At 43.3% G+C, this 15,804-nt stretch overlaps 1 protein-coding gene across 1 annotated transcript in view; it reads left to right on the forward strand.

The window, feature by feature from the left end:
• The window catches only part of ANK2 (ankyrin 2), a 130,393-nt gene extending 115,978 nt beyond the window's left edge, over positions 1-14,415 (forward strand). The window contains exons 41-51 of the mRNA XM_054392352.1: positions 1,205-1,279; positions 3,601-3,732; positions 4,002-4,148; positions 5,465-5,747; positions 6,564-6,843; positions 7,760-7,852; positions 8,272-8,355; positions 9,687-9,851; positions 10,953-11,135; positions 12,062-12,153; positions 14,232-14,415. Coding sequence (XP_054248327.1) covers positions 1,205-1,279; positions 3,601-3,732; positions 4,002-4,148; positions 5,465-5,747; positions 6,564-6,843; positions 7,760-7,852; positions 8,272-8,355; positions 9,687-9,851; positions 10,953-11,135; positions 12,062-12,153; positions 14,232-14,415 — 1,718 coding nt within the window. The remainder of the gene's footprint in view (positions 1-1,204; positions 1,280-3,600; positions 3,733-4,001; positions 4,149-5,464; positions 5,748-6,563; positions 6,844-7,759; positions 7,853-8,271; positions 8,356-9,686; positions 9,852-10,952; positions 11,136-12,061; positions 12,154-14,231) is intronic.
• Positions 14,416-15,804: the final 1,389 nt, after the last annotated feature.

Genomic DNA, 15,804 nt, shown 5'->3' on the forward strand with positions numbered 1-15,804 from the left:
GCTTTTGGTGGCTAGTTGTGTATTTATTTTTTGGTTTTCCCCCTGTGGGCTGTTTGGTTTTTTTGTGTTGTGTCTGTGTTTTTCTTGTCTGTGAAACAATCTCAAGATTGCAAACCACGACTGCTTATGAAGTGTTACCTTAAGGAATATACACTTCTAAAAAGACCTCTTGTCTGACCATTAAACTGATGGCTCAGGTCATGCACGCTTTGGCTTTTGGCTTTCCCTGGCCCTACTCTTAACTATTAACTTTTACTAATCGTGAAATATTTGGGCATTGATTGAAATAGAAACAGGCAAATTTATTTTGAGAAGAAACGTGCAGAAGTTTTAAACAAGTAAGTTTTTCATGTTCCTTTTGGATTTTTTTTTGATTTGTGTAAAGAAAATTCAGTGTCACCAGTAACTAGCACAGGTTTTGTGGTGTTTGGGTGCCCCTCACCTACCTGTGTGCTGAGCAGCCATGATGAAGATCCAGTAGCTAAAATGTAACATGCTTATTTCATTAACCCTAAGCAATGTTCTGAGATATCACAAGCCACATGTGCAGTCAGGGAAAATCAAAACTCAAATTCTGCCATCCTCAAATGAGCTTTGGGGATGAGAGGAACAGTCAGTCTCGCTGTACCTATAACAAGTAGACTGGCAAATCAATATCTGATTTTTCCTTGCCTTCGTTGTACATATTTTCTGTCACTCCCTAGTTGAAAGGGTGAAAGACACTTGAATTAACAGTATCTTGAAGAGCCGTATGGACTGTTTGAACCAAACTCCCCCTGCAACAGGAAGACCACAATCATAAGTACCAGTCCAGATGAATTTTTCAACCTTGGCATTTCCTAAGGAGGCATGGAAAACGATGGCACTCCACTTTAAGTTAAAGTCTTCACTTTAATGTTAGATTGAAGTTCTAGAATAAAATGCTTGGCCAAAATAGGTACAGTAGGCACCTCGGTCCTGGTTTAGATTTTCACCCAAAAGCCTGATTCTCCAATGGAATATGCAGACACTTCTTTGCCCTTTGAAAAATCAAGCTTTGCCTGGGCTGGGATTTACAGCCCCTTGCTGTAGTTACCTAGCTCTAGCAGCTGCCCACATTTAGAGCGGTTAGAAGAAAAAAGCACTTTCCCTTCTTGGGCTCTATCACCTATGGACATGGGTTTTTAACTTTTAAAGGCAACTTGTGGCTCTCTTTGATCTTTAGATCAACAGGATGATCAGGAAAGGACAGAGGAAAGACTGGCCCACATTGCTGATCATCTTGGATTCAGCTGGACAGGTAAAATACATGCTGCCTACTCCAGAGAGAAAGGAGGGCCAGCAGGCCTCCTTTTTTTCAGAATATTTCCTGATTATCCAAAGATGTTTTATAGAAATATTTCAGTGGCTCACTGTCTTCTGGTTGCTTACCTCTGAGGTAGGAGCTCAGATGCAGAGGTGAGGCTTGTGCTCTTGCTGGGGATCTCCAGAGGGAAAACTCTTAGGATGGGCACATGGCAAAGAGCTGGTGTATGGGACTCTACTCCTCTGAAAAATGCAACAGCTCTGGATAGAAGATAAATGAACAGAGGAACACATCATCTGTGTTCTGCAACTTCTGAGCTGGGACACATGGAGGATAAATGACATCAGATTGTTTGTAACAACCCCTTCAGTATTGTGGATTTAATGGATCTGAGACAGTTACCACTGGGAGAGGTAAGGGAAAGCAACACAGAATGAAATGCAGATGTCTGTCACTGACAAATCAGCTCAGGAGTGTTTACAAAGAAGAGCCATGCTGGGTCAAACTCTGCAATCCAGCAAAACATTGCTGCAAACCCCAATTAAATCAGGTCTACATTTTTGTGTGTCTATTCCTAGAGAAGCACCATGCTCCTGAACATAAGCAAGGCTCTAGGGGTTACAGTTGCACACTAGAGAAAAAAGTGTTAACACCTTGATGAAGACTGTGCTCCACACTAGTTTTACAGGCATCTCCAGACTATATGCAATATTTCATTGGTACTTTTTATCTTACTCACCCTCTTCCTTTCCTGTCCTCCATTTCAAACCATTGAGAAGACTTGGAGCATGTCACTCATCCCAACATGGATGATCTTGAAATCAGGAGGGCCTCTATCTCTGCAAAGTAACAGATCAGGAATCTGCTGAAAAGTTTTGTTCAGGCTTACCTGACTCCCTAGGATTTGAATCTATCGGGTAGTGATTGTGTATTTGTTGGTTTACAGCTGCACTGGTTTGCAAGGTTGGAAATCAGGTAATCTGGGGTTGGGGGTTAGGGTCCTCTCCACCCTGTTAAAACATGGCACCCTCCAAAATCAGTCCATGCCACCACAGTGACAATGACAGTGGAACAGAAGATTAATCCCTGGTAAAAGAAGCAGAAATTGGAGGAGAATACCAGGAGGAATCCCACACGTCATAGTATCACAGTATCACGTCACACATTCTTCAGGCTTTAACTCGTGCTGACCTTTTTCAGCAGCTGCAGTTTAGTTTGGTGGTGGCAGAAAGCTTGCCCTGGCTGTGGATACAATAAAAATGCTACAAATGATTAACCCCGTTCTCTTTTCTGGATGCAGCCTGAGCACAGGCTACATCAGGAGGACACTGATTATTCTGAGTTTCACATGCTCAGTTTTTGGTTTTCAACTGCAATTCAGAGATATTTGCTTTTCTTTAAATGAAACAAGTCCAGGGGAGCAGTGGTATGATTCTTTAGCTGAGCCCTATAAAATCATAGAATGGCTTGAGTTGGAAGGGACCTTAAAGACCATCTAGTTCCAAACCCCCTGCCATGGACAGGGACACCTCCCACTAGACCAGGTTGTTCAAGGCTCTTAAACACTTTCAGGGATGAGGCAGTCACAACTTCTCTGGGCAACCTGTTCCAGTGTCTCACCACCCTCATAGTAAAGAACTCCTTCCTAACTTCTCCCTGTCCCTTCTGCCAGCCCAGAATGGTGGCTCCATGGTATCAGCATCTTCCTCAGCTGCTATCAGAAGATCAAGAAATGCATGCCACAGATAGCAACATGTGATGCACTGTGATAAACACTGGTCATAATCCTGTCTAGGTGAGGAGACTCAAGGGGCTAAGAAGCTTGGAGCCCAGTATAGGTGGCTACAGAGTCCAAGAGCCAGCCTGATCCCAGTAGTTTAGATCTTTTCTTACTTCTTTTACTAGATTTTCATCCAGGTTTCTGGCATTTCAGCATTTCAGAGGACAGAATCTGCTGAGCATGGTGCCCTGTAGCTAGAGGTATTTTCATGTGCTCACATGCTGTTTCTGCAGCTGCCCTCCATCTGATAGCTCATCACTGCTGGATTTTGTCAGTAATCCTGTGTCTCAGAGCTAGGAATGGCAGACAAAAGGAAGACTCACACACATCCATCACTTCTAGGCATAAAGCATTTCTGCCTTTGTCACAAACTTACTGCTTAACAGTGTGTCCAAGTGTAACATGAGGCACATAGAACCAAAGAAACTTTGGTTTCAGAGAAGTTTGTATCCATGTTGCCTCTGACAGCTGAAGAATAGATGTAAGGCAAGGAAGAAGGCAAAGGTGTCATTACAGAGATGGGTTTGTTTTTCAGAGCTGGCAAGAGAGCTGGATTTCACAGAAGAGCAAATCCACCAGATCCGAATTGAAAATCCTAATTCACTTCAAGACCAGAGCCACGCACTCCTCAAGTACTGGCTGGAAAGGGATGGGAAGCACGCCACAGGTTTGTTTCCAGTTCCAGTACCTATAACTATCTCAGCTTTCTTAGCTGAGGTGACAGAAGTGTGCTACAATCACAAGAAGGAAATCTGGGCAAAGTTAAGACTAGAAAGACTGACCATAGAGTGTACTAAATTTGTTAAGCTAGTCTCTACAACATAGCATATCACAGGACTCTCAGAGAAGGGAGTTTAATCTTGTTCATTTGAGGGCGAGGCAGAACATCTTCCAGCAAGGAAAGTGCTGTAACACAGTGTTGTTCTAATGCCACAGATACAAACCTTACCCAGTGTCTCACCAAAATCAACCGGATGGACATCGTTCACCTGATGGAGACCAGCGGCATCGACCCCATGCAGGCCCACGGCACTCGCACCTACGCCGAAATCGAGCAGACAATAGGACTGGACCACAGTGAAGGTAAATGGCTCCTGGCCCACGCTGCCCAGGTGATCCCATCCAGCACCAGTCTCTGGTCTGAGATGTTTGACTAGGACAGTCTGTTAAATCTGATCCCTGAGCACTAGAATCTCATTCTGAAAGCGCAGATAATGTGGATGAGTGAAAGCACATCACACAGGTCACTATTTCAGTAGGTAGCAGATCTCTCCATTAGCTGATTCTTAGGAAGCACATCAATTGTCAGAAACTACTGCAAATACTTATACCAAATTCGTGTGTTTTTTTGGCTTAAACAAGTACTTTCAGAAGAGTTAAGAAGGTTGCATTAGGATATGTAAAAGGAAAACTACTCTGCCCTTTGGAAGAGCCCTTGGATTCAAGTATCCAGGAGACTGAAATTCTGCCATGATATTGCTGGGTTTTAGAAGTTCAGTAGATTAGATCAGTGGTTGTAAATTAAAGAAACACCTCCAAATGATATGAAACAAAATTCTGTGTTCTGGAAATGAGACTTCACTTCTTATACATCCTTAACTTCATATTAAACTGGCAGTTCAGTAAATTATTAGACAGCCACAAAAAAAAAAAAAAAAGCCATCTTTCAAAGCATGGTTGATTGCTGTAATTAGCATTCTAATGTCACAACTGGATAGTTTGAGAGTCTTAACCTCCATGTCCAGCTCAAATTCAGTCCAAGCAGTTATGTTTCCCCCCAAGCTATTCTTCAGAGCTCAATAGGTTCCCAGTGAATGTGGCTAGTAAGGAAAAAGGCGAAGTGTGTGGCCTGTAGCCTGTGGAACAGGACAGGCAGAAGCTATTTTATAGTTTGCCCAGAATGAGAGCCCTGGCTTTGAGATTAGGGATTGGGTGGACACGTTTGTGTGCTTCAAAGCACATAAATTAGCTAGTCCTTGCACCTAGTCCTCTGTGCATTTCTTTGTCCATACTTGTGTAGCAATTTTTTTCCATAAGCTGATAAATTGTGGATGATAGGGAAAAAAAGTCTGACTAAACCCTATCCTAATCTGCTAGGAAAAAACCTGCTGTGAACCTTTTTTCGTGCTTTGAGAGTTTTGAGATCAATGACTCTAGGTAAATTTCTGGGTGTATTGTATTTTGCCCATGACTGCCAGGATTTATTATTTAGCAATAGCAGTGGTAATGCACTGTTCCTTCAGACACTTAGAGAGGTTCTGTTCTCTCCCACTCAGGAGGTCTATAAATTTCAGGTGATGTGTTGCAGCCAAGGATTTTAAATGCACGTGGAGAATGACAAGGACTTCCTGCGTTCTAGTAGGACTTGTAATGACATTTCTCATCTCTGTTTTTTAAAGGGTTTTCTGCACTGCCAGAAGAACTGTACAGTTCAAGACATAAGAGGGAAGAACAACATAGAATATCTAAAGACAGTGAGCAGACTGAACACCCTCCTATTGTCTCGGAGGAAGATGTGTCTGTCAGTTATTCTCCTTTTCAGGACAGTACTCCCAGGAGTGAGGCAGATGTGTCAATGACTGAGCTCCTGAGACAAGCACATAAGGAACAAATAGAAGCTGAATTCTCAGGGAAACACCAAGATCTGCCAGAAAAACCATCTGCTTCACAACACGAGTATTTGTAAGTGTCAAAGGACCACAACAAAACCCCTGTGGAGTGGATTATCTCTTCTCTATGTAACTGCTCATCAGACAGTGTGATTAGACCATTGGCTGGGGCTGCCCAACCCCTCTAATTGTTAGTTACCAAACACACTCATGACTCCTTAACATCAGCTATTGGTTTGGGCCTGCTGTCATTCCTGACCATTAATTACTGAACATACTCAGCACCCTGTGTTATGAGGCCTTTCTTCCTTCCTCCTTCATTCAAAATAACATTTAAAATATTTTTCTCTTAAATTTCTATTTCATAAGGCTCCAGAATGCTACATAGAGACACTTTCCTGGGTCAGGAAGAGGAGAGGGATTCCAGATTTTCCTGGAGTTATTGTCAAGGAGTACCAGTTCTTTCTAGAATTTTCTGGATAAGATAACATAAACGTAACAATATTTTATCAGTGCATAATGTTTCTGTCATGGCTTAAGCCCAACCAGCAGCTAAGCACCACACTAAGCTGCTTGCAGATTCCTCCCCCTCCACATGTGATAGAGAGGAGATCACACAAAAAGGTAAAACTTGAGGGTTAAGAACAGTTTAATGACTTAAATAAGTAAATAAAATTACAGGAACAATATTAATAGTAATTGCACTGAAAAAAAAAAGACTATAACAAGAACAATACCAACATAATTCTCACATTAAATCTAAGCCACAGCACCGTATCAGCTGCTAGGGAAAAAAAATAACTCTGTCCCAGCCTAACCCAGGCCAGGTCCTTACAGCAGTTGGAAAGCACAGCATAGTAGTAACTCCCCTTGAACCTGTAATTCACAGTGTCACAACTCCAGGAACAGAACAGGCTGCAGCTCCAGGAACTGCAAAAGCAGGAAGTGAAAAATCTGCACCTTTCAGTGTGGCAGAGAGAGAAAAAACATCACCACAGCCCCCACCATCTGCTCACAGAGGAGACTCTCCCATCATTCAAGAGCCTGAGGACCTCCAGCTCCATCAGGATGAGCCCTCTCCAAGGAGAAGTAGTCTAGTGATAGTGGAGTCAACCGATGAACAGACAGAAAAGTCTGGAAGAGGCTATGAAGAGGAATCATTAGAAAAGGTAAATAACATTACCTCAAAGTAATTGACACAAAGAACAAAGTTCTATGTCTCACTTATTTCTTCCTTCCAAAACTCAGATCCTGAAGCTTAGACTGTAATTCTGGTTCTGCTACCCTCACTTGTGTCTTGGACTGTGGCAGTTCTGTCCACACATGTGAAAGAGAATTAGTGTAAACAACAGCTGCAGAAACAAACCTTGTACACGTGAAAGCTGAAAAACACATGGAACAAAACACAAAGTGATAATATTAAAGGCTTGTGAGGAGTCATAGAATTGTTTTGATTGGAAAAGACATTTTAGATCAAGTCTAGTCATTAACTCTACACTGCCAAGTCACCACTAAACGAGGAGTAGCCTGAAGCAGCATGAAGAATGACATGAAAAATACTGCAAAGTTGGCGAGGTGGACAAGAGGCAGGAGGATGTAGATTGCAGAATAATAAGGAAGAAAAGAACTTGAGAATAGTGTTTATGTAGCATGCAGGCTATAAAGAGAAACGGAGGTAGGAGGTGGAAGCAAAGAGCAAAAACTATGTGAAGTAGGTCAATGGCTGTGTAAGACAAAGGAACCAACCTTATTGGAGTGTTTGGAAAGGGGAAGGTGTCAGGAGGCAATGAAAGAAAGCAACTGTCAGTATTTCCCAAGTAGCAGAGTACTAAGACCATCTTCTAGACTTAGTATCACAAAGACTCACCCTTCTTTTCAGTATGCTAATGAACAGCAAATGTGTAATCAACTGGCCAAAGCCTCCCACCCCCATCAGTGCTTCCCAGGTTAAAGCTAGGTAAGAGGCCAAAATCCTAAAAGCAGAAATTTTCAGAAGTGGAGATGGCTTTAAGTAAAAATGAGACAGAGCCTGTAGGCACTGTTAGTGCCACCTACAACAGAGTGCTGCTTCCATGCTCCCCCCAGGAGTTAGCTGAGGAATTAGGAGTGCTGGCGCTCAGCTCGGACGAGGATGAGGTGGTCACTACCAGGGTCATTCGCCGCCGGGTGATCATTCAGGTACCGAGTGCTCAGCGCCTGCATGAGTCTGTGCTGCCTGCACCCTGGGGACACCTTGAGGCGTGTGCAGAGCTGCAGTGGCCCTGAACGATGCATGGGCATTGGATGAGCCGTTCCAAAACCTTTCCTTGAAGGCAGGATTACAGTAATACTGCTAACCCAGCTCTAAATTGCTTAGACAGGAGGAGGACAGAGTGTTCTCAGCCCCATAAACAGCACCTTCAACTAACGTCTCTGCCTGTCCCTTCTGACATAACTTCCCTTTGCATGGCCTTCTAAGGATTTCTTTGCACAAGGTTTTTCTCCTAACATCTCTCAATTTTTTTTCCCCTTCTTTAACCAATTAACCAATTTTAAAACTGCTTCAAGTTACCTACATGAAGGCCTTGCTTCATAAACTGTTGTTCTTTGTTGTACAGGCTGATAGTATGCCTGAAATACCACCAGAAACAGTCACAGAAGAGCAATACACAGATGAATATGGCCACACAGTGGTAAAGAAGGTATTGTCAGCTGTGCCCCTTGCTACCTTCTTACTTTCCTGTAAAGTTTGCATGGCACAGAGATTATAAACTATTATATGTATAGATCACACATTTACTTGTATGATGGCCTCCTAAAGTAAACTTTTTCAGACCATGCTTACAAAAGTGAATTCTGCACAGCATGGTGCTCCTGGCTTTATCTGACAATTGATGTGCAGATCTGAAACCTATTCTGAATTCTGCTGGTAGCAAACTCCCATTTTTTTGTTTCCCAACAAAACATCATAGACCCATCTGGAATTGTCACAGCAACAGCAAACTTTTCCCAAATGTCTTCCCAGTTATTTGGGATTCTGCACTTGTGAAATTCCAAAGCACTGGAGGTGCCCAGCATCCTAGGCTTGTGCCCATGCTATCCCATGTCACCCTGCAGAGGTGATGACAATGCTGAGTACCGATACCAGATTAATCCCACAACTGTTAATTGTATTGCACTACAAACCAGTGAAAACCTTAGTCGCTGTGAAGGAACATATACAGCAAGTGAGGTGATACACAGCTCTGAGGAGCACTACAATTGTGAAACTGAGACAATAAATCAACACTGTGACCAGTGACTGTTAGCTAGTACAATACATTTCTTTTAACACATGCTGGTCAGATCTGTCATTACCTTCAGAGCCTCACTTTGGCTGCCAGAAGTGACTGTCATGGTTTGAACTCAGCTGGCAGCCAAACAACATAACAATGGTAATAACAGAATAGACAAACAAGTGATGCAGAGTACAGTTGCTCACCACCCCTTGACTCAGCCTGTTCTTGGCTAGTGATCCTGGAGGAGAGAATCCCAAAGCCACAACCCCAGAAAAGCCTGGGGCACCCTCCTCTACATACTGAGCACGACGTTGCACGATGTGGAATAGTCCACTGGCCAGTTTGGGTCTGTTGCTCTGGTAAATAAAACTGATAGCCAAGCTGCTAAACTCTTCCTTTCAGAAGCCTTTCTGAAATGCCAGCCTGAAAACATTTTCCAGCAGTCATGCAGTTGTAAAGCATGTTTTCTCTCTCAAAAACGATACCTTTTTATAACCACTGCTTTAGAGTCATTCCAGCATCTATACTGTGCCCACCTGTGAAGCAAGTTTATGGAAGATTTGCTGTGTGGTAACCCAAGTAGGGCAAATGCATCAACTCGCAGCTTTGCCACAGGTACTTGTCTCTGTATCTGTTAAAGCCTGAACCACTGGTAGGAAAAAGATGCCCTTTGAGTAGAAAATTTTGTATAGAACATAAGAAGGAACGCACTGTTGTTACTTCTTTAGGAACAAAGCTCTATTTCATTCCTTCAGATCACTAGAAAGATCATCCGGAGATATGTGTCTCCAGATGGCACAGAGAAAGAGGAAGTCCTAATGCAAGGAGCACCACAAACCCCTGTCACTGTGGAAGAAGGAGATGGCTATTCCAAGGTTGTAAAACGGGTCGTGCTGAAGAGCGGCAGTGAGCAGACAGAGGTCAGAGCTTCCACTTCACTTGGCAAAAAGCAGCAGTACACCAACAGTGTGCTTACTAACCACAGCTTACCCCTGCCAGCTCTGAACAATACTTGGAAAAGCTTCTGGCAGATGAAAAGGCCTTGAAATAAAGAGAGAGGCAAGGTGGAGAGTGGGCAGGGAAAAAGGGGAGTTTTCTCTGAAAATAAGTCAGGATACAGATTCTGTGAATTATGGGGAGTGCCAAATTCATAAAGCAAGCAGCTTTGTACCACAGGTAGATAAATGGCAAATCTGTACATTATAGACACACTAATATACTATACACATCTGTTCTTATACCTCTTACTCTAGTAAGAAAACCAGTGAATGCAGCAATGAAATGATCTGATGTTTAGTTCTCTGAAACTAAGCCCTTCTAGATACAGCTGTATTAGGTTTAACTTCCTGCTGCGCTCTTTGCTTTGAAGAGGCTAAAATAAATAGCACTAATTTTATCTTGACTGATTGTAGAGCCAGGTAATTAAAAAGAAAACCCAACCTGGCCAGGTAAGTGCTTTTCAGTTTACCTTCCCCTGCCTCACTTCACCAGGTGGCCCTGCAGAGGTCTGTATCAGCCCAATTAAGGCTGTGACAGAGGGTCACAAGCTGTACCAGGGGTTGCTTTCAGCAGCACTGCAATGGAAACTAACATTTAACAAGCAGTTGTCAGCAATGCTAAGATGACCAGCCAGAATTAATCATCAGAATTAATTCTCTAGGAGTAAAGTAACAAGAAAATAATTTTTTTCTGACCATACTAGAAGTACTGTTTGTCATATGGAACCCATATACATTACGTATGTATCTTGCCAAATATCATCAAGTTTGTCACTTTCCCATGGTAACCTAAAGTTCTGGCCTGTGGCTCCTGTAAGAGTTCCTTGGTTTTCTCTCAGAAGAATGATCTTAAAATGAAGACATGTACTGGCAGCAGTTATTCACAGTGCCTGTGTGAACACAGCATGAGGTCCATTTGTTGCTTGGTGTAACTGCCATTCTAAGAAGGATGGTCACTAAAAGCATCGTTAGTAGCCATTATGTAATTCATATCCAGGCTCCTTCTGCTTTCTTATCTTACAGGTGACCCTGTCTGAACCTGCTGTTTTGCCTAGTGCCTCCAAATTCCAGTCTGAACCAGTTGAAGGCCGGAAGGTCAGCAAAGTCATAAAGACCACAGTAGTGCAAGGAGAGAGAACAGAGAAACACCTGGGGGATGCCAGCTTAGCTACTGATCTTCCATCAGCCAAAGAGGACTTTGAAGAGGTAAAAGCTCCTTTTAAACATAAATATTAAAATTAGTGTCACAGCACACCTGGGGACAAATTCTACCCTACTGAAAGCTTTGGTGGTGGAGCATCATACTCAAATATTGAGGATAAAAGCTCTGCTATATTTGGTTGTGTTATAAAAGGACGTGAAGTGTGTGTGTGGGAAGCTAACGCTACAGAATTAGCTGTGGAACATTTCAGGATTCTAAAACAACCCCCACAGAGGCTTTAAGTGAAGTTGTTGGAAATCGTGGATGTGGTTACCCTTAAAGTCACCTGTTACCATCCATGCACCTCATTTTAGAAATGGATAGTTATGTCTGGGTACCTTGATGTATTCATTTGTCCTTGAAACAAAAAAATAGCTACCAGCTAATTAGCATCTCTCCTGTTTTGATGCCTTTCCAATAAGTTTAGACATTTCAGTAACAGAAGAGTAAGGAACTGAGAGCCCTTTACTCTTAATCCATTTTATTGTCCCTTTGAATGACAAAACAGGGAGAGATCTTAACAAAAAGAAAACAAGCAGCAAAAGCCGTCCTGAGAAGGTTCAAAGCCATGGCCTGGGAAATAACAGGCTTTTCCCAGCTTGCAGCTGCTGGTCTGGTAAATCTAGAAGCCTGCAGAGCATAGCAGAGACAAACCCACACCCAGTCAAAAGGAAACCAAAAATGCTGCAGGGCTTGATTTGGGCTACTTCAGATCTGGAAAGAAAGTACCAAGACCTGCTTCAGTACAATGAAACTGTCCTATACAAGAAACTGTAACTGAGCTGTGCACTGAATGGCAGGCAGATGCTTATGCCTCTGTTCACCAACATTCACCTTCATTAATAGAAAGCAGTAAGGGATGAAGAGCAATTATCTTCTGTCCTAGGTTTTTCATTCTTGTTTTAATTTGAAGTTTATGTTTTAATTCGAGGCTCTGAGCTATACAGGTAACAAAATGAAAGTCCAACTGCCCACTTTAGTAGAGAAAGAGATCAGGAAAGAGGATGGATCAATCATTAAAAGGTTTGGCTTGGCATGTCAATCAGCTGTTACTAGAAAAGTATTAACAAACTCCTAATACATGAATGGATTTAATGAGTGCCTGAAATGAAACCCCTGGCAGGACTTCATTTGCAAAGTACTAAAGATTACCACTAACATTCTGTGAGAGGAAGGGATGTGTGCACTGGAGAGGGCTGCATTCACTTGAAAAACTTCAGTGGGTGGTGGGGGGGTTTATGCTGTGGTGGGTTCACCAAGGCAAGCAGCCAAGCACCACACAGCTGCTCCCTAACCCTCCTGCCTCCCCTTAGAACAGGGGAGAGAATAGGAACAGCAGAAGTGAAAAACCTCATGACAGTTTAATAAGTGAAGGAAAGAGGGAAGCACAACCAAACAAGGGAATGCAAAGGCAATCACTTACCACCTGCCACAAGCAGACCAATGCCCAGCTAGTCACTAAGCAATGGTCACCTTGGAAGACATACTTCCCTTGCCAGCTTCTTCCTCTGGCCTGTTTTGAGCCCTGAGCATGGTTCTATACAGCAAGGAATTTCCCTCTGGCCAGTTCCAGCCAGCTGCCCTGGCAGTGTGCCCTCCCAAAGGCTTGCCCACCCCCCAGCCTACCTTCTGAGGGGGCCAGTGGGGAAAAAGGAGAAAGCACTGGTGCTGTGCAAGCAATGCTCAGCAGCAGCCAGAGCACTGCCTGCTACAAACACTGTTTTAGCCCCAAATGGAGAGCAGTGCACCACACAGGCAGCTGTGATGTGGTTTAACTGCATGCTGGCTAGACCCAAAGCAAAGGGGTGTCGCTGCCAAGCCCATTTCATAGCAGGTGACACAAGAATTAGTGTGACTGACAGTTAACAGTAATCAAGGTTACTTCAAAAATATTTTTTTGCTAGCAATTGACTCTGATCATTTAATAATTTGAACATTATCAAAATAGATGAGAGGATACATGAGATATTTATAGATGTGTGCATGTGACAGTTGAGCCTGAGGAGGAATGAGGCAGGGCAAACAGGAAAATATGTGGGAGAAAGAAAACCCCAAAACAAAGCAAGCTACTGTAGCTCGGACAGCAAATGGGTTCATTCCTACCACACACAACATGAGCCAAGGCTGCTGCGGGCTAGGTGTCTTTCACAGATCTTCTTCCAGGCCCTTTGAATCTATAGTGGCACTGGGGTGGTAAAAACAGCGTTAGAAACAGTAAAGGAACATCCTGACCAAATTCTGGGTGCAAGCAGTAAAGCTCAGACCAGCTTTAGAGTCAGTGGGATGATGTCACAAGGACACACTGGGAGCCAGCAGAGCTGCTGTGCCTGCTCTGGATGAAGGGTGCACATTCTTGCCAAAGCACTCCACCTAATGAAGGGACCTTTTGGCCATTCAAGTCAGACTCAGAAGTGTCAGCTGTCCCATCAAAATGGAGCTATTCCTGGCTGAGCATGCAGGAATTCCCAAGCGTGCTTGGCTTCCCATGGTCCTCTCAAGGACACTGACCAAAAACTGGGCATCTGGGTAATGCTAAGCAAGAGACACTCAGCTGTCCTATGACAACTATGTTTATTTGCACAGACCTGGAAGGGACTTGGTGGGGTTTCAGGTTCTGTCTAGCAGAGCAAGATGGTTCCAATGAAGTAAGAGAGTAATAGAATAGCTTAAGTCATTACATTAGCACACAGGTAGCTTTACTGGCTGGTAGAACTGAGTGTTTATGAAATTAGTCAGCTTAAAACTAATACTCTGCAGGAAATCTTTGTATGCTGAAGATGACTACATTAAATAGGAAGGGCCTGTCTGAATTTCAACCCAGGTGGCATGTCTGTGTGTGCAGCATGGTTTTGCTGGGCTAAACTTGTGTGCTTTATTGATGTATAGACATTAACTGCTATAAGTTCATATTATGAAATCCAATTAAAGCAGTGGTGTGTGCTGCATTCAGGAAGCACATGTGACCTCAGTAGCTGGCTTAAACTGCCTGATACAATTCTTCTCATGTTATTTGACATGACTGCAGCTGAAAAGGAGCATTTTTTAAACCCTTCAGGAACTGTGGGCTTTTAAAGAGAGTTTTCTCATCTGTTTTGTTTCAGGACAACGCTGAGTAAAGCCAGCACACAGAAGAGGACTGTGATGAAGGATCGGTACGGAAAACACGTTCGCATAGAGGAGCTGGAAGACACACCAGAAGCACTACCACAGGATGACCTCCAACACGACCTCCAGCAGCTTCTCAGACACTTCTGCCAAGGGGACTGGAAACAGGAGGCGAAGTGAGAAGCTGCCACCCCTCAACACCACTGCATAACCATCCATCCCGTGTGCCACGTTCATCTCCTCTAGGTGTAGACATTGTCACCTACATCATCACTGAAGACACTGCCATTTCTACCTGTGCAGATGCAGTGAATCCATTTCTTCTCCCCCTCCCTGTATTTGATTTTTGGGTTTTTTTGTTCCTTTTTACCCTGTAAGCTAATTTGTGACCAAAGATAGCATCCTTCATCCGGGATGATTTATCCACCAAACCGTCGTCTTTGTGCTGTACTGGGAGTTTGTCGGCATCGCCACTTCTTGCTGTCCCTTGGCTTCTGCACTAGCTTCACGAAATCGCATTTGTCAAGCCAACTTCATCTACAGGCCTCTTCAAGTGACTATGTACAGGCGTTACAAAACAAGGGAGATAAGGTGTAAACTGTGTATAGCAAGAGTATTTGGACTTAGGAGACTGCAGACGACACACTGCCTGTGACTACAATTAGCATCATGGATTACAAGGTCTATTGACACTGCTGACCAGCCACCTATGAGATACCGACTGCAAACACAGACTGGCTGAGGAGCAAGCACTGCACATCTACTGCAGCCACCAGACTTCCAGTGTAGGGATCTGTTATAGCAAATGGCTCTAAGAGTCAGGCCAAAACCTGGAAATTCAGCTGTTCTCCCAAAGCAACAGCTGCCTGTGGCCATCAATGCTTCTAAGACCTTTGGACAGCCACTCACAGATTTCCAGAAAAAGAAAAAAAACAAAGAAACAAACAAAAAGAACACCCAATTAGGTCCCCAACCCGCTAGCAGCTATATCTACGGTACATCTGCATATGGTATTAAAACCTTCTAGATCTGGACTTGTGGCAGGGCGTATTAAACAAAGATAACTACAGTAGTTTCCTCTTTCCATCACCGCTTAGCAAACCACACTGTCTTACTGGTGGTACTTCCTGCTGGCCACTGCACTGTAGATAACTATGGGAGAAAGACTTACCCAGTATACAAGGAGAATAATTAATTCACCGTGTTTTATCGAGATTGCCTCTTATCCGATACATGCATGTGGCATTTGAAGGTCAAAACCAAACCCTCCTGTAACCATGTCAGCTTGTTGGCCCTCTTAGCACTGAGCGAGCAGTTTTTATCTTCCAATCAAGTGTTTTTTAAAAAGAGAGTGCTCACAATCCTTGAAAGGCAGTTTCTGTTCATATTTTGTTATCTCTCTAATATATATACTTCTAAACCAACCCTCTGGAACCCATGATAGCATGTCTGCACCTGGCTTTTCAAACAAGGGAACAGATATCTGACATCTGGGGTGTTCCATACCTTAATATTTCATGGAGGGAGCTCTGTAGTGTTTTAGCATATACAATACACCCAGACACACAC

This window comes from Indicator indicator, chromosome 25 (assembly GCF_027791375.1).
Source record: "Indicator indicator isolate 239-I01 chromosome 25, UM_Iind_1.1, whole genome shotgun sequence".
Taxonomy (NCBI): Eukaryota; Metazoa; Chordata; class Aves; order Piciformes; family Indicatoridae; genus Indicator; species Indicator indicator.